At 34.4% G+C, this 25393-nt stretch overlaps 1 protein-coding gene across 18 annotated transcripts in view; it reads left to right on the top strand.

Annotated features, from left to right (window-relative positions):
- Positions 1-25393, top strand: part of PAM (peptidylglycine alpha-amidating monooxygenase) — a 165096-nt gene that overhangs the window by 90785 nt on the left and 48918 nt on the right. For 9 of the 18 annotated variants that reach the window (XM_009240934.4, XM_002815767.6, XM_054555761.2 and 6 more), the window contains exons 12-14: positions 4445-4629; positions 5734-5805; positions 18783-19103. In XM_009240934.4, the coding sequence (XP_009239209.3) occupies positions 4445-4629; positions 5734-5805; positions 18783-19103 (578 nt within the window). The remainder of the gene's footprint in view (positions 1-4444; positions 4630-5733; positions 5806-18782; positions 19104-25393) is intronic. The other 9 variants (XM_009240938.3, XM_003776643.4, XM_054555765.1 and 6 more) reach the window with 1 other exon arrangement.

Raw genomic sequence — 25393 nt, forward strand, 5'->3', positions numbered from 1 at the left:
AAACATTTATTAAGCAGGATTATTAATTCTTCCTTCATTCAACACATATTTATCGAGGACTTCCAATTTTCAGGCTCACACATTATGTCAGACCTAAAGCTATTTATATTAAGTATGCCAGTATAAAACAGGAAGTTATCACATAAGCACTTTATTATTCAAGAAGATGAAATAAATGTACTACTGTAATTTTGGAATGTAAGTAATGCCAGCAGTCATCATTTTAAGGAATCACACTGGCATTGGAGAATGTTTAAAGGGCCATTCAGTGGACATAATCTCCCTTCCTACTTTCTCATGTTCATAAATCACTCACATTAGCAGAGTTGAATTGCATATGTTGATCTCTGTGGAAATTAAGGGTACATGTGTCAAAATACTCCCTTAGGAATATGGAAAGCAATTTGTTTTAAAATGAGATTTTTTGTTTTTGAATGAAAGGTGAATGATTGTAAAATAAAATAAGCAAACTGTGATGCTGATACTAAGGACGATTTGACTCCTAACATTTTTAGCATACGACAGTTTCTCTGTCACATAGGAGCTCAGAGTTACCTTGACTACAAGTCTAATTATAGATGGAAAGGAATAAAGTATGACTCTTTTTGTTCAGCTCTTTTAATGAAATTTTCCTTGTGATAGCAAAGATTCCTAAATTATTTGATCAAATTCAATTTTGAATCATAGAATTGGTACCCCAAATGAACTGTATTGGTGAGCTGATTAATATGTCTCAGAAAATCATGTGTGTAGAGGCGAACACATTTATATGTGTATCAAATTAACACATAATATATGTGTAATTGAATTAGTGTATTGTGTGTGTATGTATATGTGCATGTGTGTACACACATACATATATGTATACTCTTACACATATATGCATAATTTTTCTCAAAAGTTAATTCAGTACATGGTAAGATAATTCACTTTTGAGGAAATAACTTGCAACATTAGCTTATATTTTTATTTTTTATTTTCTCAAATATGCTATTTAAAATAATAAAGTGTGATCATAAGTTGTTGAGGACAAAGAGTTACGTTATTTAGAAAGTTACTGATTTTCCTTTATTTGCTATACTTAAGTACATGTGTTTTTCAAACATGTAACCTTGTACCTTGGTACACACTATTTCTAATATAGTAATTGCTGCCTTTGTCTCCAGTATTAGTATATAATTATTCTAAACTTATGCCACCTTTTTATTTCATATTCTTCTCCATAATTACTATCTACAATTTTCTTTTGTTTTTTAATTGTTACTTACTGCTTTTTGGTGATAACAATGAATTTAATTTAGTAAGAGTAAATTATTGTCCTGATTTACTCTTAGCCGACATTGCACAGTTTAATTCCTTGTTCTCAGATTAATTACCTTTCACTTGTTTGAAATGAAATTTTTACTTTTAGTACAATTTTTTTTTCAAATGTGTGTTAAAAACAAATCCTTCCAAATATACATGTAACACATTTAAAAGCACCAAAATTATCTTTAAGGAAATATATATTAACAAGATATTTTATATTAGTTATTTTGAAGCTTTGCAGTATTAGTTGCTTCTTAAATCTCTAATGGATTTTTCTGAAAGCTTGAACTATGTGTTTATCTGAATGGATGGACAGATGGACAGATAGAAGGATATAGATAGAATATATGTAGATATTTACCTGTCTTTATACAGATAAGACATGTTATGAAACATTTCTAGCTACACATCTGTATGCATATCTATGTATATTCATTTGAATAGCTTTATATAGCTTTACTACATGCACACTACTTTATTGAAGAAATCCTTTTGATTGGTCATTCTTAAACAATACTAGCATTTTGTTTCTACCTATGTAAGAGCAAGTCTTACAGTACAACTTTTCTTAAATTATGCCCTGGAACACACAGCAACACAAAAGAGCCCAGTGAGATTCATTTAGGGAATAGAACCTACTGTATCCACCCCCCCACCCCGCCCGACCCCGCCATACAGTCATGAGCACATTGTGTATTAAACGATCAGGCACTATAACATTATTTAACTTGTATAGACCAACATTTTCATTTGGTCATATGGTAAGATTTTTGTTTGTTTGCTTTTTTTTCTTTTCTTTTCTTTTTTTGAGATGGAGTCTCAGTCTGTCACCTAGGCTGGAGTGCAGTGGCGCGCAATCTCAGCTCACTGCAACCTCTGCGCCTGGGTTCAAGCAATTCTCCTGCCTCAGCCTCCTGAGTAGTTGGGATTACAGGCACCTGCCACTGCGCCCAGCTAATTTTTGCATTTTTAGTAGAGACGAGGTTTCACCATCTTGGTCAGGCTGGTCTTGAACTCCTGACCTCATGATCCACCCACCTCGGCCTCCCAAAGTGCTGGGATTACAGGCGTGAGCCGTCGTGCCCGGCAGGTCATATGGTAAGTTTTTCTCAACTCTTCTGTAAGCATTTCAAGGACCAAAGTTTTGTGGTAATAATTGTGGAAATACTACTCTAGTAGGAAGAGTAAAAAAAAGTCTAGAATTCCCTCTCTAAGTATTTTATAAAAACATATAACAGCTCACAGAATAAACAATTTCCATTTATGCAACAGAGAACACACTGGCCCAAGGGACCAACAATATTTAGACCAGCAGTGATAGTTACTTCATTGTGTGTAGCTTTTTAGTAAGGAAACAAATCAGGATACTGGCTGTCTTACATATGCTGTTGTGGGTGGGTATACCTTCTCCAGTGAAAACATGGGTATTGACATTCCCAAAAAGAGAAAATATGAAAGGACCCATCCATTGATGAGTTGCAAGTTTCATGAATTATTATATGAATTTAAAATGTTTTTCCTTTCATTAATTTGAGATGCTTAAATGATTAATTTGCTTTTCCTCTCTGCAAGATGATTAAAGGTTTTTAAAGCTAGAGCCACATCTTAAATTCCTTTTTCCTTTTTGCTCGGTTGATCTACATATACCTCCTTTTTTTAAGCAGGAAAGAGAAGGATAATATGGCGGGAGGCTCCAGTTTATTATTTTTGCAACAGCCATTCCTTTTATAGCACATACTGACCAACTCCAAGGCTGTTAAAATGTAATTCTTAGGAATGGTGTTTTGACACCATGAAGACATGTGTAGTGAACAGATGTTTGTTTGGGTTTGCACTTCACTATTTGCTTATATTTCACGGGAGAGGCAATTACACTGACAGGTATCAGATTCAGAGAGTGAGAAGCCAAATGATTTCTAAAGCATAAACAGAGCTTCCCATGGCAGGGGCTTATTCCTGTGGTCTCTCAAGGGCTCTACATTTTCAAAGCTTAGAGAAATCAAATCCCTGTTTGAAAAAGATTTTTATTTTTTTCCTTCCCTTGCTGATGTCATACTGTTGCTATGGAGAGAAAGTGAGTGCTGCATGACATTGCTGGAAAAATCAACACTGATGTATTTCTGTACAGCAAATAACCTACCTCATAGCTTTTTTTTATTAGTGTAGGCTTGCTAAAAATTGTCAATACTAATACTAAAATGAACATGTTCCTTTGCCCAAACAACTTTGCTATATAAAAGTCTTGTGAAGGTGTACTTAAATAGTTCCTTCCTAATAATACTAAAGAGAATGAAATATATAATAACCCATGTGAAGTAAGGAAGCAGAATACATATTTTGTAAACTATTAGACATTTTTTCTATCATTGGGAACTTTTTTCTTGGAAATATCCACTGTTTTAAAATCTATTTTTAACATTGAGTCATTCAACTGTACGGCACTACTTCCGTCACATCTCAACCCTTAAAAAAGATTAGTGCTGATTTCATTTTGAGTCATTCCTGAGGCATTCTTTTCAACCCTTCTATAAAAGCCTAGTTGCCAAGTCAGACATCAGGGATACACTTTGAATGCCTTAGTGTGGACACATGATTCTAGATTCATCTGGCTATAAGGAAGGAGGCAGTTAACCAAAAACAGGGTCCAGGACTTTTGATGTTAAGAGGAAAAGCCATTTTTAAAGACTTATAATAAATAATATATGATAATTCTATTGAAGGTTTCTGATTTTTACCATTGTTAAGGAAATAATAAAGATTTTCCATGAGAACAATAACTTTTCCCAGTCTATGAGTTTTAGCAAATAGGAGGGGACTAAAGAATAAAAAGATTCGAGAGAGGAAAGAAAGTACCATATCCCTCATCTACTAAAATGCCATTTTCATCAGTGGTATTTAGTAGTGTTCATGGTATGCCTGCAAACTGACACTCCATTGTTAAGTGGAAGTATGCCTTTGACAGTGTGCTTTTGATGTTGAAAACTGTGATGGGTTTTAATGAAAGCTATAAAATAAATGCACGATATTTCTACCTTTGAATCCATTGCTGGCAGATCTAATGGCTGCATTTTTCTTGCATTAAGCATGTGTTTTATGTGAATGGTTGATTTGTTATATCTTTTTTTTTTGCCTGCAGTGGCACGTCTAGTGATGAAATGTGCAACTTATACATTATGTATTACATGGAAGCCAAGCATGCAGTTTCTTTCATGACCTGTACCCAGAATGTAGCTCCAGATGTGTTCAGAACCATACCACCAGAGGCCAACATTCCAATTCCCGTGAAGTCTGATATGGTTATGATGCATGAACATCATAAAGGTAATAATTGATGTTTAATATAAAGTAATATATGATTTTGTATTTTATATTTTTGTATGTATCTTGTTTGACTATATTTAAAATCATCTTTATTCCCTTCTTCTGTCTACCAGTCACATGTACACACATATTTCTTATTTTCTCATTTTTCTCTTTCATATCCTATCTCCCCTCCCTGACATGTCCCCGTCAGAACAGTTAAAGAGGAAAATCTCAGCCAGGGATGAAACAGATTCATTTTGGGACCAATCCCATAAATGTAGACCTTTCTTCACTTAATTCCTGTTTTCTCATTTCCTCATCTAACTCCTTCCCTAACCAGTAATGACTTACACAATTTATGAATTTATGCACCATGTTCTAAAGATCACTACAGTTTGCCAGTGAAAATGGTTATCATCTCCAGCCATACTTTAAATTATCCATTTAATGGGCTTCTTCAGGCAAAGAACAATTATTGATTTGTGAAGCATTGCTAGTCTTGACTTTTTTTATCTAATTCTCAGAATTGTTATTTAACATATATATATTGTTCCTCTGCAAAATGGTCATATTGACTGTCACTTTTTAACTTAAAATTGCAAAGTCTACTCCTTGTTTTATTGCATGAAGTATGCTGAGACTTGATTGAGTTTTGCAAGTTCAGTCTTAACACACTAGAGCAGCTTCTTATTTCTTTCTAGTGGAAATTTTATGAGAGAAGTTAGCATAGCATTCTGGCCATTTATTAAGATTCTACTATATTTATAGAATATGCCTTAAAGTGTTCTTAAGTGTTCCTAAAACAGTGCTAAATTTAATTTAAGAAAACAAATATGAGTCATTTTGTCAATGCATTTTGAAAATTCTGTATCATTTATATATTATTGAAAGGGTAGTTGACCTAGTTATTAAGTCAGATGTCTCATAATTGGTAGGTTGTGCTGGGGGTGGGGGGGTGGGGAGCTTATGAATTAGAGCCTTTCTGTCTTATAAATTCTTAATACTGTAATAAGCACAAGACCCTGAATAGTATATTTATGTTGATGGACTATTTCCAATAAACTATTTTAAGTATGTAATACATACTGCAAATTTATGCTCAGCTTCTTTGATCGTTTACAGAAACAGAATATAAAGATAAGATTCCTTCACTACAGCAGCCAAAACGAGAAGAAGAAGAAGTGTTAGACCAGGGTATGTATGCTTATTTCTATAACTAGTCCTATAAAAGTATCAATTTCCAAGTAGGCAACCAAATTGTAAAGTTACTGAGATATTGTATGTGTCTCTGTATCTGCCTCAAACCCTATGTATTGCTATTTTTATACAATGCATAACTCATGAGAAAATGGTCAATTATTGCACTTTAGCTTTGAAAGTAAAATTCATTCATATAATTTAGTGCTGTTTCATTTTCTGTCTTTGTTTCACTTCATTTAATATTATAATTTTTATGTATAGTGCAAATAAGTGCAAGTATAATCATTAAAAACCATCAGGCTGCTTTTGAAATCTAATAACCTTAACCATTTAAATTATTGTATATTTTGTATGGTATGTTCATTAAGTAGATTTGAGATTCAAGAAAAAAAGAAATTAAGAATTAAATCCACATCTTACCTCTATAAGTCATTCTTCTCTGCCTTCATCAAGGTAGGAGCGATTATTGTCTTATACATCTATAGTTTTGTGTTAAGTTGCCATCTGCAGAGTTTAAAAAAAAGCATCATTCTTCCCCTGTTCTGTTTATTGAAAGTGGTAATGTTTGATGCTTCTATGTCATGTACTGCATGTGCTGGTACTAAAAAATTACTTCCCTGAATCTTGGTTTTTTGCCAGTTGTTTGGAAGATAGTGCTTTGGGTTAGGCATTGGAGTTTGTTATCCTATCAAGTTGTTTTTGGCCTAGGATACACGTTTTTAAACGTTAGTTTCATATTAATGCAAACCCACTTCTACTGACAGCACAAATAGAAATAGAAAGGATTTTTCTATTAGCAACATGTAGAAGTTTCCTGTTTCTTATTGCTAGCTGCTATTGGAATTCTTCAAAATGTATTACATTAGGTCTAGTTCAAAAATATCACTCTTGTATGAATAGTTTTTACAAAATTAAACAATTGAGACTTTAGAAAGGGGAAAATGCACTCTGAAAGAAGCATAAAGTAAACTATGATCCTAAGGTTTTTAAATTATACAGCGGATGTTTTATAATATCTCATTCTAACAAAGTGACCTTCAAAAGAATACAGCTTAGCTCAAAGCACTAAATGGCTGAGTAATTTAAAATAGCTAAATTTATCAATCCTGTTTATATATTTGTAAGTAAGCCAGTAATAGCAGCCTAAATATAGTAGTATTCAGAGTGTTTACTGTAACTTCTGCTGAAGTTTGTTCAGACTTTCAATGAATTATTTTGACATTTCACATGCTATTTGAAATGTATGTCTTTAAAATAATTTTGTCTTAGAATACATTTACAAATAACAACATATATGAAACAATACGGAATGAGATACCACCATTTAGTAGATGCATCTTATAAAATGGTATGTTTCTATGGAAACTGCAGTTGGACTATGGTTTCCTTTTGAAGTTAGTCAAGTTGATCAAGGGAAACACTGACACTTCTAAAAGGTTAAAAACCCAGGGATTTTGTTAGTGAAGCGGTATTAAATGTTATATTTCATCTGTTCTTTCCAAATAGTAGGATTTAGGAGGTGTTATATATGCCTACAAACCAGATTCTTTAAAATACTTTCATACCTTGCCATTCATTTACCCTTTTGTGTTTTATAGCACATATATAATATTCAGAGGTGAACATTATCTATATACCCAAATATACAAATATACCCAAACTCTTACTGGTCCCAGAGAATAATTCTACGGACACATAAGAAATTATTTTCCTGCAGTTTCTGTTTTCTTCTGTTTGTGAATAAAAATGCTGTAACTAAAGGTATTTAACTTGAGAAGAAAAAAACATTCTGATATTACCAATTTTCATATTGCAGAAAATAGGCTGTGTTATTCATATGTTGAAATTAGTGGGCCCATTAAAATGTCATCTCTAATGATGATAAAGACAGTAGCCTAACTAAAAGCCATTTCAATGGCTAGCATAGTCTGTGTATGATCCTACTGGTCTATGGGGACCACCAGCCTAGAATTAAAAGAGAAATACAGAAATGTACCAAATGCACATTTGTACACATAGTTCATTTGATGCACTAATGAGATCAGTCTATCTCCTTACAACACATAGGGCAAATCTCATTGCTGAAAGAGTATTTCATTCTTCTTAGAGATATTTGTTTGCACAAAGTGTCTATTTGTATGCATTCTTTGGAAAGTCAACTTGACCAAGTAGCTAATAAGGGGGCTTTAATTATTCAAATAAATTATGCCATGTATGTTAATTTTTAAAGTAAGCCCTCACACTTCACTTTTCATCTTATTTGGTGTTCTGGTCAAAACAACTTGTGTAGTATTTCTTCAGATTGTACAATTATTTTAATACTTTTTAGCCCCAGTAAGCAAAAGCCCACATTATTGTGGTTGTGCTAGCCACAAGCTAACAGACACCATCTATGTTGGTCCTACAGAAGATGTCAAACCCCTGTAGAAAACAGAACAATGTGGGGTAGGAAGAAAAGACTTGAACCATCAGTGGATATGTACTCATGGACAAGCTCTATACCTGTTAGTGGGTACAGATAGTTCTGTAAGTGATGTAGATATTTCCACCTGGTTAATACTATATATAGTGTATATGTGTGTATATATGCACATACACGCATACATATATATATTAAATAAATGCGATTTAAATTGTACTATATATAGTATAATATACATATATTTACTTCCTGTCTTAATACATTGGAAAGCAGGTAGAAAGATATAAGTCAAGCTGTGTAATAAATGTTATGTTAGAAAGAAGAAATGACCTTTACTAAGATAGAAAAAAAGGAGGGGAGAGATAGAAATAATCATATTCCATAGACTAAAAGAAAGAAATGTAGCCGTCCCACAAATAAACAGGAAGTGGGAGTTATCTCTGACATGGAGGAAAAAAATTCAAAGAAAGTTAGTGATCTTTAAAGAAAGCCAGTGATCGTTAAAACAGAGATTTATTTAGTACTCTGTTTCTCCAGGAGAAATATAAATATTTTCTTTGAAATTTATATGTTTTGTCAGAATATTAATCTTGATTAGAAATTAACTAGATGTCTTGACATCTAAGTTGTGCAAATCCAGTCTGTGCTTTCTCACAAACACACTGACCTTTCACAATATCTTTGTCTACATCTGCTCTCTGTAGAACAAAATCTGGTGTAAAGCAAGTGTACCTCAGATTCTGTCTCAAAAGATGTAATTACAGAGATACCACAAAAGCATCATTATATGACAGTTTTACTTATCATGTTGTCCTGGATCATGCAACGATAGGAAACATTTTAATGAGGCTTTAATTAAATCTGTAGGGATTTCTTTAAAAATAATGCTTATTTTGACTGATTTTTTAAAATCATAATCATTATAAAAGATAAGGAAATTATGTAAAGTATAAATATACAAATAGAAATCATCCATAGTCCCCAGAAATATGAGTACATATATGTATGTGAAATATATATTATGCATATATTTACATATTAAATATATGCATATGTAATGCACATTATTTTAGTTATAATGTATACACAGTTTCATAACCCTTTTTTAAAAATATACCTTGAATATTTTCTCCAATGGTAAAAATTATTGGCAAGAGTGATTTTTAATGGCTGCATAATACGTGCATATTCCTGCCTATATCAATTTGAAAATAACCCATTTGCATATAAGTGAGTTTATCTGCAAATGAGTTGATTATGTCTGCCTACGGGGAGAAAAACACAAATGGATATTTAAAACAAACTAAAATGTCACCGTCCTTCAAAGACATTGTGAGTGAATAATTACCTATATATGTAATAAGTGTAATAAACTATACAATAGACTCAATTAGGCAGTGATTCTGCATGGAGGAAATGAATCCTAGGAGACTATATAGAATGAGGAAGTTCACACTGATGTCTTCCAAAGCAGACACACACACACACACACACACACACACACACACACACACACACTCCTCACATATATTAAGGTTGGAACTTTTAGAAAACTAACATTTTGTAAGTTCTCTTTATTTCTTATGCATTATAATTTCTTATATATGTTCACTATACCAAACCTATAAACATCCTGAACTTTCTATAACCATTGTTTAAGCCAAGAATATGGGCTTGAAACTAAGAAGCTTACTAGATGGAAGCAAAAATCTACACAATTACATTTAGGAGTTCTGAATTTGAGTGTCTAACTTCTTTAATATTCAAAGTCTAGATGTAGTGTTGAAACTTATGTCTGTTGTATTGGGAAGATTCAGTGTCTTAAATTCCAGGCAGAATTGAAAATCAAAATCTATAATAACAGTGTATCCTTGTTATTATGTATTATGCTCTAGACAACATTTATTTGGCTGCAGAAACAGCCTTTAACATGTTTTATTCAGTTTGCTCCAAGATCTCCTCATTGTAGTCTTTGTGCCCTCATATAATCAATCTTTCTACTCAAAGGTCAGCATAAGCTACTGTATTCCCAAGTCAGAGAGAACATGACAAAAATATAATTTATTAAGGGAAAATACTCCATGACCCCAGATAGTTAAAGGTCTTCGGACACCTTCTGTGAAACAGTAATTTCACAGTGGTTTTATGCTAACAAAAATGAATCACCATTGGCATGTTTTATCAAATAAGCAGAATCAAGGGAACAAGGTTGCCAGTTAAAAACACAATAGTCTACTGTCAAAGCCTGCAAAGTTACAGTTGTAAACAGTTTATGGGAAGAGTTAAATAAAGGCTGGGCATGGTAGCTAAAATTTATATTTCATTGATTTGTTCAAAATAGGGCATTCCTTTGATCCTCTAATAAAACACAAATAATTTTAGTAACATCTTCTTAACTAATTCCAAGCACTCTCTAGGCCACTTTGCTGTTTTAAAGAAGATACAGATTTTGTTTGTATGCCTATTCACTAAAAATTTATTGGTTTCTTATGATTTATGAGCACTTCACAAGTCTTTATTTATTGAACTCATCTATCAAACACAATTCTAAATACCCCCCAAGGCTCTGGGAAGCTGACTGAATGCTGTTTTGAATCGGTTTCCTAATAACGCAATAGGCAGATGTGAATGATCATTTATCACACAGTTAGGCTTTCCAATATAGATATGTGTGCATGGTAGTTATGAAAACCATCGTCTTCTATCTTCTCCTTTTTTATATTTGTCTCATTTTCTTAAAAAGGAAAAAAAGTTGATTTCTGATTGTTTTTCAATCAAATGAGCCCTATAAGGGGAAGAAATAATAAAGTTCACTTCATTTGTGATCCTTGAGCTGGTCACCGTGGTCATGTGTTTTATTTATCTAAGGCTAGAGAATAAACGTTGTGGGATAGTAATAAGTAAACAATCAATAAACCAAATTGACTTTAACCCGAAGGGAAAATCAGTTAAGACTAGGTCATAAAACAAATTATTAAATTCTAAAAAGAGATGCTTTTATTTTTCCACTCCTCATATCCCTCTCATTAATCAGTTATGTTCCATGGCTCTAATCATGTTAACTTGGTTACTTGGCATATTTTGTCAGTGGTTAAACTGCTGCTGAACATCCTATTTACTCTCCTTATATTATAGAAATCACAGCAATAAGCAGTAACAAGAGCTGGGTTTTTTTAGGTAATGAAGAACTAGTAATGTGTGTGGGAAATGGGAATTTATATTCTGGAAAGTTCTGAGAGGTACTTGATCATTTTTAAAAAATAATAGCACCTGCCACATTAAGATTTTACAATTTCTAAAAAATTAGATAGTTATTTTTTTCTATCCAGTAATCTTAAAGCATTTTTTAAAAAAACCTTCATATGTATACATGTGCCATGCTGGTGTGCTGCACCCACTAACTCGTTATCTTGTAACTAACCTGCACATTGCGCACATGTACCATAAAACCTAAAGTATAATAATAATAAAAATAAATAAATAAATAAATAAATAAATAAAACCTTCATAGGACAATTTTTCAATGTATATTTCATCTATTTTAGTTTTTCTCATCATATTCCTGAAAGTAAATCAGAGAAATTTCCATGCTGGGAGCAGGGAATAATGAGTGGTCCCTGATAATAGAAAAATGTCCACTGATCCACAAAGCAGTTAATGCAAGCACACAACTTACGAACTTTAAGTTTAATTGGTGGTGTTATTAGATTCCCATGTACTATGCTGCATTCCTTTTCTCAACACATTAGCTGCTACTATAGTTGTGTTTTCCATATACCAAACTCACGCAATTGAATTACTTAAAAGATCTAGAGCATTTGGGTATTTTATAAGAATCAAAAGTTGAGGGAAGAAAATTTAAAAATGGGAAATTACTGCAGCCTAAAATCATCAAGGAAATATTTTTATCTCTACTAATGCAGATGCAAGGGTTGACATTTTTAACAAATTATTATTCATCCCATAATTGCTTATTGAGTATTTGCTAGGATAGGGAAAGTACTAATCTCTGGAACTATGACAAGAAATAAGAAATGAGAGGGACTTTTTTATATAAAACTACATTTGTATCTTCTAATTTCTCCCTTCCCAGAGATAATTTAAATATACAGAAAGTATTTTTAGAACATCTTAAAGAATTTGGTCATACATGTAAGGTACATTTTTTCAAGTCAAAGGAAACTAGTCTTTTTTTTTTTTTTTTTTTTTTTTTTTGAGATGGAGTCTTGCACTGTCGCCCAGGCTGGAGTGCAGTGGCACTATCTCAGCTCACTGCAACCTCCACCTCCCAGATTCAAGCAATTCTCCTGTCTCAGCCTCCTGAGTAGCTGGGATTACAGGTGCCCGCCACCACCCCCGGCTAATTTTTGTATTTTTGGTAGAGATGGGGTTTCACCTTGTTGGCCAGGCTGGTCTCGAACTCCTGACCTCAAGTGATAGGCCTGTCTTGGCTTCCCAAAGTGCTGGGATTACAGGCATGAGCCATGGTGCCCAGCCAAAAACTAGTCATTTTTTAAGCTAGTTTTGTGAAAATTGCTATGGTGTGTATGTATTGAACAGTTTGCACGTTTCTTGTGTTACGATATGGACAAGATAGACCAGGATATGACAAAGAGAAACCCAGTTAAAGAGTAAACCTAGCACTTGAGCTCAGAAGATGGTTAATTTAAAAAGAAAAACAATAATTAAGTTTTTTATAGTAAGATTGACAAGTTTGAGATGAATGTATAGGAAAAAGTTTAATGGCCAGTACAGAAAAGACAGGGAAACCTGAATCCAGTCTAGTGAGCAGTTTGAAGGGCAACTGTCATTCAGACCGTCTCCTTCAAATCCCAGTTCAATTTCCTACCAGCTGTGCAGGTTAGTACTGTACCTTTTGTTTCCTCATATAAAATGAGGACAATAATTATTTAATAGAGATTAAATGTATTAAACAGTATAAAGCATTCAGCAAAGTGAATGGATCATGCTAAGCTCTCAAGAAATTTTAGCTGCCATTGTTATTATTTTCTATAGTTCATATTGTTCTGAATATGTTAACTCTGTCAACAATTGGTAAGCAGCAAACATCTCCATTTTTCTAGGACTGTCCCAGTTTATGCCTAGTATAAATATTATTAACACCCCTTTCCTTTTAAAAAGTATTCTAGTTTGAGAAGCAAATTATATGGTCACCTTAGCAGGGAGTCCCAGAATAGAAATAGAAAATACCACCCAGAATATACCCAAGGATTTTAAATCATTCTACTGTAAAGACACATGCACACATACGTTTATTGCAGCACTATTCCCAATAGCGAAGACTTGGAACCAACCCAAATGCTCATCAATGATACACTGGATAAAGAAAATGGGGCACATATACACCATGGAATACTATGCAGCCATAAAAAAGGATGAGTGCATGTCCTTTGCAGGGACATGGATGAAGCTGGAAATATAATTCTCAGCAAACTAACACAGGAACAGAAAACCAAACACTGCATTTTCTCACTCATAAGTGGGAGGTGAACAATGAGAACACTTGGGAACAGGGAGGGGAACATCACACACCAGTGCCTGTCGGGGGGTAGGGGGCTAGGGGAGGGATAGCATTAGGAGAAATACCTAATGTAGATGACGGGTTGATGGGTGCAGCAAACCACCATGGCATGTGGATACCTATGTAACAAACCTGCACATTCTGCACATGTATCCCAGAACTTAAAAGTATAATAAAAAATGCCACAAATCAAAATCAAAGTTAGTCCAGTGGGAAAAAAAAAGAAAAGAAAACACCACTCAGAAATATATAGCTGAACAGAGCTGCGGAAAAGGTAGCTATGGGGATATAACCCAGGAGTGTCCAAGGTGGGTAGGGTGTCATCAATCACACATCAGTTCCGTAGAGGTAGAGCCACTTTTAATACCATCCTAGACAGATTTTGTCATCCAGAGCAGAGATGGGGGTCCTTTCTGAAGAAGGAGAAGAGTCTTTTACTATGACAATCAAAGGATAAGATTCCCAAATGAGTACTGGTGGTAAGGAGGGAAAAGTTGATGTTGCAAATCAGCCTAGGTTGGACCTTGTGATTCACTGGTTAGAGAGAGAAGAATACAGTTTTCTGAGTTGATTTACTCAAAAAAGTGTCATCACTAAGAGAGATACTATTAAAAGGTTAAAATATGGTGAGAAGATTAAGAGCTCCATTTTAGACTTTTTAAGTTCAAATGAGACAGATAGACATCCAAGTGGGATTTTCCAGAAGACAGTTTTGTAACACCAGTTTGGTGTTAGGAGAGCTCCAGGCTTGGTAGTCGTGTGCCTAGAGGTGGTAGCTTAAGTTTTGTAAGTGACTGAGATCACTTAGTAGGAAGAGGCTTTAGCCAGGGGAAAAATGTTTCAGGGACAGACTTCCCAAAACACCAGCCTTTTTTACATGATGGACAGTAAAAAGACGAAGCACAGATGATAGGTGGAGAAGACCTGTAAAGAACAACATTATAAGGAGAGAGGTTCTGAAGGGAACTTTCAACAGGGCTACAGCCTCCCAGTAGATCAAAATAAAGAGTCTATTAGCATTGGCAATTAGGATCCCTTACCTCTTGAAGAAGTCATACAATGGTGAAATAGGAAGTGGAAAGAAATGCGTCTAATTTAGGGAGGGAAAAGGATGTAAGGAAGAATGAATCAGCAAGTAGCCCTGCACCATCCAGTATGGTAAACACTAGGTGAAGATATTTATGTTTTGAATATAAATTAATTCAAAGTAAAAAATTAAAAATTAAGTTTCTCAGGTGCACTAGCCATTTACAAAGTACTCAGCCCCATGTTTCTGTCTAGCAGCTATTAGGTTGGACAGTGCAGACAGATTACATCCATTATTACAGAAAATTCTTTTGGACAGTGTTGGAGCTTGTAAAGGAAGAGAGAAGATGGAAAAGCCTGAAGGATATGTTGTGTCAGAGGAGAGTCTCTCCCCACCTCCACAACAGCTCAAGCCCTAAGTGAGCGTATGTATAGCCTGTGAGTCAGATATGAGGTAAAGAAGTTGTATTTATTAATAAAAAAGAAAAGAGAGAAGACAGGAGAGGCTTTAGGGAATTCTGGAGGAATGGCATTCAGAACAGTGGAGTAGAGAGAGTTCTTTTTCCAAAGATATGCTAAAAGAGATGGAGAAGGTACAGATACAGCCTCCTTTGGCAAAGCCAGAAACCAATTAGCTGTAGTAGCCACAGTAACTTATTAAGAAAATAGAGGGCTAGAAACCTAAAAGGGCTTTTTTAAAATTTTATTTATTTATTTATTTTTTGAGACTGAGTCTCGCTCTGTCTCCCAGGCTGGAGTGCAGTGGCACGATATCAGCTCACTGCAAACTCTGCCTCTGGGGTTCAAGCAATTCTTGTGCCTCTGCCTCCTAAGTAGCTGGGATTACAGGTGCCCACCACCACACCTGGCTAATTTTTGTATTTTTAGTAGAGATGGGGTTTCACCATGTAGGCCAGGCTGTTCTCAAACTCCTGACCTCAAGTAATCCGCCTGCCTTGGCCTCCCAAAGTGCTGGGATTACAGGCATGAGCCACCGTGCCCAGCCCTAAAAGGGCTTTTTGTTTTCTATTACAAAAATCCAAATGCTGGACTAGGAAAAAGGAGCTGATTTTTAAAATATTATGTAAACCACAGGTTGAAGCAGATGCATGTTGCAATTAGTTTGTTTTTTCAGTTAGTAATTATAATAGCTATAATTTAGTGACACGTACTTTATGATATGTACTGGACTGGGTATTTTAATATTAACTGTCTTCTTTAAATCTACAGAGTAATTTCTAAAGATTATTGTCACTATCTTTATTAAGTTAAGTAGAATTTACTTAAAGGCACAAAGTAGAATTTCTTAGAGGCACAGAAATAGGGTTTGATGTGTATTTGAATTGAGGAGTTGCCATACAGGGAAAGACCAGGGTGCTATAGGTGCACCCAGCAGAGACCCCTGAGTTGAATTGTCAAGGAAGGCTTTTTTGATGTGACACCTAAGATCTGAAAGTTGAGGAGCTAGTTTGTTAGTGGGGAGGGAGTGGTCCAGGCAGAAGAAACAACATCTTCTTAGAGTTGATATTCAAGGAAATGAAAAGCCAATATAAGTGGAACATAAACTGAAAAGAAAAAGGAAGCGTTGAGAGATGACACAGGGGTCAGGACCACCAACTTGCTTTATTTATGTTCTACTCCATCTGTTATATTCATTAGATGTATTCTCTAAATAAACATCTTAATGTGACTAAGAAAATTGGTTAAGATTTCAGGATTCCATATTATATCCAGTACACTAGAAGAGGAAAAAACTCTTTCTGGTTTGCACATAGGAATGTAAGAGATAGCCATCTAGTGGTCTCTCTCTCATGTAACGAGATGTTTGTACAGATTCTGCTCTGAAACTTCATTCTGGCAAGGCCTGTGCAACTGTGTGCAGCCAAGCCTGTTACATTATTTTAACAATTTTTGCTTTCCTAACCCAATAACAATTTTAAATGATAAATTCACATGAGCTGGAGTGCTCTACCTTTGGTATTTTATCACAGCTTTTAGATTTCCTCTTACAAACCTGAATGACTATGCATGGTTCTGAACCTGTCTTCCTGCATCAAGACTACCCTAAACACAGAGGTTGCAGTGAGCCAAGATTGTGCCACTGTACTCCAGCCTGAGCGAAAGAGAGAGACCCTGTCTCAATAACAATAATAGCTTAAACATATGGATTCAAGTTTTTATTTAATTTTAATTTTTTTTGAGATGAGGCCTGTCTCTGTCACTCAAGCTGGAGTACAGTGGCGTGATCATAGCTCACTGCAGCCTTGAACTCCTGAGCTCAAGCAGTCCTCCCACTTTAGCCTCCCAAGTGGTGAGGACTATAATTGAATGCCACCACACCCAGCTAATTTTTTTATTTCTTAAAGAGATGGGGTCTCACTCTGTTGCCCAGGCTGGTCTCCAGCTCCTGGGCTCAAGCGATCCTCCTGCCTGGGCCTCCCAAAGTGCTGGGATTACAAATGTAAGCCTCCACTCCCAGCCTCAAGTTTTTAAATAATGGCTTATCTCTCCCCGAAATACTCTCGTATTTTATTTTCTAAATAAGACGTTTCATTGTACAAGCACATGAAACTATTTATATTTAATGTGTGGTACATGAGAATTTAGCAGTAATGTACTGTATTAATTTTTCTTCTGTGAGGCAGAATGCCACTGTGCCCTAACAGATTTGGTTGACTTACAATTTGCTTTGTTTATTTTACTGAGGTTGGCCCTATTACTTGGTAATTATTTTCTGATTGAAGATTTCACCTGGGATAAGCTGATTTCACTGGCAAGAATTGAAAACCTACTTTGAAACATTAAACCAAGACTATTTGTAAACATGACAGAATCTCTTAGCATCATTTTGGAAAGACTTCATCTCCCCTTGCACCACTTTCTTAATAATATATTCTTCAGTGAAATACATCATGGCTAAACCAGTTATCATTTTCATTTCCTAATGGTCATGAAAAGAGATTTTATAAATGTTTTCTAATTGTGCTGCAAATGTAATTAAAACATAAGCAACAGGACTCCATAGTCGTAAGTAATTTCATCATTAGCAGCACCTAGTATAGGATGAGGAAAAGGAAGAACTGGTGGTTGCCCTTGGGTTTGGTGTAGGAGAGCAGATTTGTGTTTTCATTGAGAATATGTTTACCATTCACACAGTTGATATAAATGGATTTGAAGTCATCATGGAAATGATGAGGGTTAAAATACTTCATGAAATTTCTGTGGTCATATTTTGTATATGTGATAATATTTTACAAATAATTTGCTTTCATGGAATTGGAGTCCCATACCCAAGTTTACTCCTTAATACAGGAAGGCATAGAATGCATTTTAGTGATGAATCACCCTAATGATATCAGTTTATTAAAATCTTTTCCTTTGTTTGAAGCTGATTTAAAAGTATCCTTTGCTCAAAAAATTATTTTTCTCACTTGCTCATTTTTTGTTTAAGAGAAACAACTAGAGCTTACAGTAGCACTGCTAACAAAATAATAATAAAATTTAGGTTTCCCAGTTGTCAAATGGATACGTATTTACTTGTGTTTTACAGGAAATGTATATTTCCTGCTCAAGAAATGTATATTTCATTTCTTGTGGCTTACACTTTAATAGGTTTTTAAAGACAACTGCAAAGAGTTTCTTGTGCAGATAGCTGTTATCTAATGTAGCTATTGATGATATTTTATTTTAGAAATCTGATGAAACCATTTATTGAAATGTGCCATGCAATTACATAAGCATTATTTTTTTCTACTAATTTGTCAATAGATGTTATACATAAAGAAATAGATGATATGTGAAATAAAGTATTTCACTGGTCTAGGAACTTTTCTCTTTTTTTTCCTCCTATGCTTAAAAGTCTGAGTGCAAACTTCTCTCTTATTATGAGAAATGAGTAGATACTTTTTAAAGCACCAAATTTTGTAAATTTTGCAATTTTATCTACCCTCCACGCCCTTATCTCTTCTCTTTTTTCCACAGGTGATTTCTATTCACTACTTTCCAAGCTGCTAGGAGAAAGGGAAGATGTTGTTCATGTGCACAAATATAATCCTACAGAAAAGGCAGAATCAGAGTCAGACCTGGTAGCTGAGATTGCAAATGTAGTCCAAAAAAAGGATCTTGGTTGGTCTGATGCCAAAGAGGGTGCAGAACATGAGAGGGGTAATGCTATTCTTGTCAGAGACAGAATTCACAAATTCCACAGACTAGTATCTACCTTGAGGCCACCAGAGAGCAAAGTTTTCTCATTACAGCAGCCCCCACCTGGTGAAGGCACCTGGGAACCAGAACACACAGGAGGTGCGTGTAGGGTTTCTTTTAAGCAATAAAGTGTGAAATGCTACAATCCACATTAGCAAAACCTGAAGGGAATAAGAATTAATGGGTGAAAAAATTCATCAATGAAAAGGACTTATCATTAGAAAAAATATTACTCAGATTTGGGCTATCAGATAACATCTTTGAAGATTTGTTTTTTGTTTTAGTTTTGGTCTATTACTGCATAAATTTAGTGTCTATTCTATTGGTGAGCCAGAACTACAAGGACCAAAAAATATTTGGATCATTTGGGGGAAGGAGGCATACGAAATTCAGGATAAAAATTCTTACAATTGAATATTTTTCATTTTGCTCAGTGGAAATACATTGAAAATTCAAAACCTGATATGTAAAGTCCCAGTTTGAGAAATGCTCATATACTGTCTCCTTGTAAGGTAATTAAATTCCTCTCAAAGGAATCTTACACTTTCAACATTCTCATCCAGTTGACTTGTAAAATATAACCATTTTTATGATATTTCTTAAGTTTCATTATCGATTACAATCTTAATTGGAAAGTTGAGTATTTCTGAAGGGACCTCTACTAAGTCAATAACTATCAGATTTATCTTTATTTCTAGCCCAAATAGGCTTCCATAAGTAGAAGAAAATACCTTATTCCCTTCAGGTTTCCATACCAGCAAGCTATGGATGCCTCATCTTTGTCTTTAATTGTGTTGTGGCCTCTGTGATATTGTGTTTCATGTTACGTGCTAATGTGGAAAGCCAGATAATACAGCATGTGGAGATAATCTCCAAAAAAGTAACGGATATGCGTGCATGGCAGCTGTCCATGTGTGGGTTGGAATGGCACAGGCTGCCAGCTTGATGTTTTCAAATTCAGCTTTGTAGGAGGCCATAAATTATTCAATACCCAGCTGATTTTTATTTAAAATTGAAAAAAATTAGCATGCAGTGCCTTTTGCTCACATGAGAGTTTCAAAGCATAGTCCATTGGTACTGGTCTAATGGTTCCTGTGAGATGTTAACTGGAACCTGGATTTTTAACTTTTCGTGTTTAAACAGGATCAGCCCTGCTCTAGCTCATTCTGGATTTGTCGAATAAAACTGTGTTTCTCCTGAGGTAGTCCCTGGACCTCCTTGCCTCAGAATCACCTAGGATGCGTAAGAAAAATTTAGACCCTGAATCCTATCAAAGAACAACTGAATCAGCATTTCTGAGTATGATGCCTAGAAATTTGCAGTTTATCATGCCCCTATCCATTTCAAAACACACAGGAATGTCTGCCTGAACTTATATTTTAAGGACAGTGAATTGTAACCCAGACAACATGGAAATATAAAAGGGAAAAGAGCCTCTTTGGTGGGAATACAATTGTGTTCATGTGTGAAATGTGAGTTGCAGCATGCTTTATTTATTCCATGACTTGTCTTTGTTATTCTTGGATTTGAAATGATATCATGGTCATTTGTAGGCATCAAGAGTGTCAGTGTCCCAGTCAGAATTTGACTTAAGATACTGCATTTCTGAAACTTACTCAGTTTTTGTACGAAATAAACCCTTAAAATACCTAAGTGCATGTACTTAGCAAATGTCCTCATACTTTCCAAAGTGGTCAAATGGTAGTGCTCAAGAGAAAAATGCTTCTCTAGGATCTGTTTAGGGAAATTTCCTTCCTGTGAATGTCACTGAAGTGAATAACAATGAGTCATAGAAACATACAGCACAACTGCAAATTAAGAAAGGAACATGTATTTCCTTTCTAAAATAATTTAATGTTATTTTACTACTCTAATTACAAAAACTTTTAAAAAATAAAATGCAAAACAGAAAAACTCATATTTAGGTAAGCTATTTCTAAAAGGCTTTTTCTTAATTCTCTTTCACCATTTACTGTAATGCAGTGTAATATCTAACTTTAATCGATGCTGTTTCATTCCTTTGGGTAAGCCAGAGGAAAACCTATCCTCGGGAAGCTTCCATTTTGCAAAAAATAAAGTAGGAAGTTATTAGCATATAAGGCCCTAATAAAACTTATTAGTAATCTAATTAATGTCTAGTCCTCAAGGTATAGTCAAAGAGAGTAAATTTGATGGATAATCTTCCATTGTTTCTTTCATACCCTTTCTTTACTCCAGGAAAAGCTGAGAATGAGCCTAATGGTCGGAGGAATTAACTGTTTCCCCAAGTGCCTAATTTACTATAAGGAATTGTATTTGCTGCATAGAAGAAAGTAACTTTTTGTATGAGATTATTATAAAAACAAAAATGTCAGGCTGGTCTGTTGCTTAATATTATAGCTCATACTTATTTCAGATATCTTTGACATCTATTGTTAATTTTCACATAAAGAAGCTGAAGCCAGAATTTAACCTATTTGAATGAGGTCACAGATCTAAATCTAAAACTTGGACTTTATTATTTCCAATGTGCATCTTCTAGTTTCTTACATTTCAATACAGTTGTGCTCAATCAAAGAGATCCTAATGAGCTTGCCCAATTAAGATAAACTTCCCAAGAACACTGGACCCTCACTGCTTAGAAGATGGAGATTTCTATTCAGAACCCTGATCTGATGTCCCCAGTTGTTGACACCAGCATAATCTAATACAATGGTGTTTTCTGCAGCAGTATTTTAGGTTTTATCAGTTGTTCTATATGTTGGAACTGTAATATGGTGATGAAGCCCATCCAGTTGACCTGAGAGTTCAAAGGTGAAATTAATAGATCAGCTCAAAAATCTGGGTGTGACTATATGGTAGGCCTAGGAACACCTGAGGGTTTCAAAAACCATACTATTTTCTGAACCTTTAGTTTGGTCAGGATTCCACTTGTTTTCCACCCTGGCATCTGCCTTTAAAACTGGGTTCTCCACCTCATTATGGGTTGGATATCAGTGGTCACCAAACTACATGAAGAAGACAATAGAATGATATCTTCTGACTTTGCACAGCAGAGAAAGTCCTTATCCTTCCCCAGAACAAGACAGTTAAATACTGTGTCTTATTGTATCTCTAGGAGTACAAATATCTGCGAATAGCATTTTTTTTTAGGTTTTATCTTCATGATTTTTGGTGAAGATCTGAAAACTCTGAACAATTGTGAAAACAGCATTAGCAACAGAAACTTCCTGGACAAGTTCAGATAGACTAGACCAGAGGTTTTCAAACTGTTGTTTGAAAGGAGACGCATCAAGTAGGAGGTAATAGTCACAGGCTTCCCAACACACACACACACACACACATACACACACAAAATACAGCTTCCCCAAAAGCAGTTCTGTATGTGGCCAAAATCAAATTTGGAAACTACTTCATGGAGACACTATAATATAGAATATTGCAGGTCCAGGTACCCGACTGCCTGGTGGCTTTGAATTCCAGCTATACAGTTTTCTATGTGGTCTCTAGGCAAGTATAAAAAAATTCTCTGGGCTTTAGTTTTCTCATCTATAAAATGAGGATTATAATAGTATACTCCTTGCAGAGTTCAAGTGAGGGTCAAATGATATTATACATGCAAAGTGCTTTGAACAGTGTCGGCATGCAGAAAGCATTTAAAAATGTTATAATACATTAACAATTGTGACTATTATTGCTACCATTACTGTCATGTTATGTTAGATTGAGATTTTTAAAAATGAAATACCAAAGTGTAAATATTGATTACTTGATCTTAAGCAGCATTTGTGAGACAGAGAATTTTCTTGCAGTATGCAGGAAAGCAGCAAAATTTGGCACTCTAAGTTGATAAGTTGAGAAAAAAGTGACTTGGCAGTGTTTTATCACAGTGGGAGCTTGTGGCTCTTCAAACATTTGATCACTTACATTGATCTACCTTGATATTTGCATGTGATATATGACATACAGTGTGAAAATGCTAACCTCAATAAACTAAGAAGCAGATGCACTTCTTTTTAAACTTAGTATAGTTCAGTTTCTATCATTAATAGTTTAGATAGAGATAGCATTAATAGAGTAGAAACAAAATCTTAGGTATTTTTATTCTAGTTGCCCTCTGGAAACTAGACTCATTGAACATTTAAAAAGTAGAACTAGCTATTCTAGTGGCAGATTTGATTGGACTACCACATACTTGCATGTGGAAGCCTGATTCAGTATGTAGTACAAACCTCTGGATGTGAGAAAATACACCTGCATTTGTGTGACAATTCTGATCAGATAAGAGGATTCAGAAGGTGTTCAATTATTCTTATGATACATTTAGTTTTTTCTTCATTTCTATGAACAACTTATACTTAATTTCAGAGTCCATTCTTATATTTCAGTCATAGTCTTGCCTCTAGGTTCAAGTCTTGCAGAATTTTCAGGGTAAAATAAACCATTCAGTTGGCTGAATTTTGATCTCTGAGGGGAGGAGAATGGTTAAAAAAAAAACACGTATACATAGCACTTACTTTGAGCCAAGCTTAGTGTTTTAGATGCATTGATTCATTAGAGAGGAAGAAAGTGATGAAAGGTTAAGTCATGTGTCCAAAATTCCACAGCTCAAGAAACCAAGATGCAAAGCCAAGCAGACTTGCTCCCGAGTCTTGCTTCTTAATCACTCTGTTATTCTGCATCACACACACACACACACACACACACAAATACCCTAGATATACAAATAGGAAGATGATTTTTTTCCAGTCATCTAATTATCTCAGGCTACAATTGTAATAACTACAGGTATTATAGATGTATTGGTCATGGTTTCTTGGTCAGTATTCAGCCAGTTTGGCCAATATGAAAATCTCATTTGCAATTAAAGAAACTTTAAAAAGGAAAAGAATCCTGCTAATGCTTTTGAGCCCCTATTTATATGGTAAATCTCTTCCTCACTTAACTCCCATTAAATGAAGCATTATAATTAATTCTTGTTTTCTTTCTTACTTTGGTATAAATATTTCTACAATAGTTTTCGTTAATTATAGTTACTGCTGGCATTTCTGATGAATAACAATCTCTGACCAAAATAAGACATCCTTTTCTCAAAAGATGAAAATTTACAAGTACAGAAAAAGCAAGCACCATATTTTGTTTTTGTTGAAGTCTTCTAGTGATTTTTTTCAGTTCTATTTCTTAAAATTAAATGTGAAGAGCCTTGTTACACTGAAATTAATTCATAGTTCTGGGTTTGAATTTTTTCCTCAACTTTAGCTCTGTTAGTCTTTATGTAACACAGATAAATTAATGCCCTTTCAAATACTTACTAATAATTTCATGTGAATGCAACAGTGATCACTAATATTAATCTCTTTCTGGAAAAGTGTAATTTATTAATCTTTTTCATGATTAATTGATGCAATTTTAATAGCAGTATTTAATTTTTTTCTAAAAGTAGTAACTTATTTTTCTGAATATATGGCAGGATATGCGGCTGTACATTAACCTTTATAATAAATGTAAGGATTCTTTATAGAATAATATAATTTATTTATCATAAAAAGTGTTATATGTCATTGGAAAAATATTTTAAGATTTCAGGGGTTCTTTCAACTTTTTAATCATCTTTTAGAAACAAAAACAAATTTGTATCAAAGCTACTAGGATCAGTAGCTAATGTATATTTACCTTATTTTTCTAAAAGTATTGTTTCCAGTAATATGTTCTCAACTCCAGATTTAAAAACAAGCAATCAAGCTTGAAATAATTCTATCATTTGCTATCTGAATTTAGAGCAACTGACAAAGTTGGGAATGACTTGCCCAAGGTCATGGGTAAGAAATTTGTATTTAATTTTTAGGCTAACACTGTAAATCTGTAGCATTAACTAGTCATGTATTGAATCATTTCTTAAATAATAACTAAGAGAAATCTGAACTAGAATTTTTAACTTCTCTATCATCAAAAGTGTTTAAGGTAGAACTGAAATATATTTTATCATATAATTTCTTTAATAAGGATTTGAAATTGTCCTTAATTGGGGATTAGAAAATAATTATCCCTGAAATTGAGGCCTAAAGTCTGGCTCAAGGCTGAAGTTCCTTTCCTGTCAAGTGAGACAGTTATGTGGAATAATTCCGATACAGTTCTAGCATTCTCTGATTCTCATGTCATCATGAGCAGGAATTGGAACAATAATCAATATTAATTCCACCTACATACACACTAGTCCTAAATCACTGCCTTTATTCTTGATCATTTCATCATATAGGGAATAGCCTTTAACTACCTGATAATTAAAAATATGGTGACACTGGAAGCAAAAATATTAATTAACTTAGCTAATATTCACAGAAAGAAAACATGGAGTTTTTCCTTAACTATCCTAGAATTTCTGGTTAATAAAGAGACTCAGATCCTGAAAG

Source organism: Pongo abelii, chromosome 4 (assembly GCF_028885655.2).
Source record: "Pongo abelii isolate AG06213 chromosome 4, NHGRI_mPonAbe1-v2.0_pri, whole genome shotgun sequence".
In the NCBI taxonomy this organism is placed as follows: Eukaryota; Metazoa; Chordata; class Mammalia; order Primates; family Hominidae; genus Pongo; species Pongo abelii.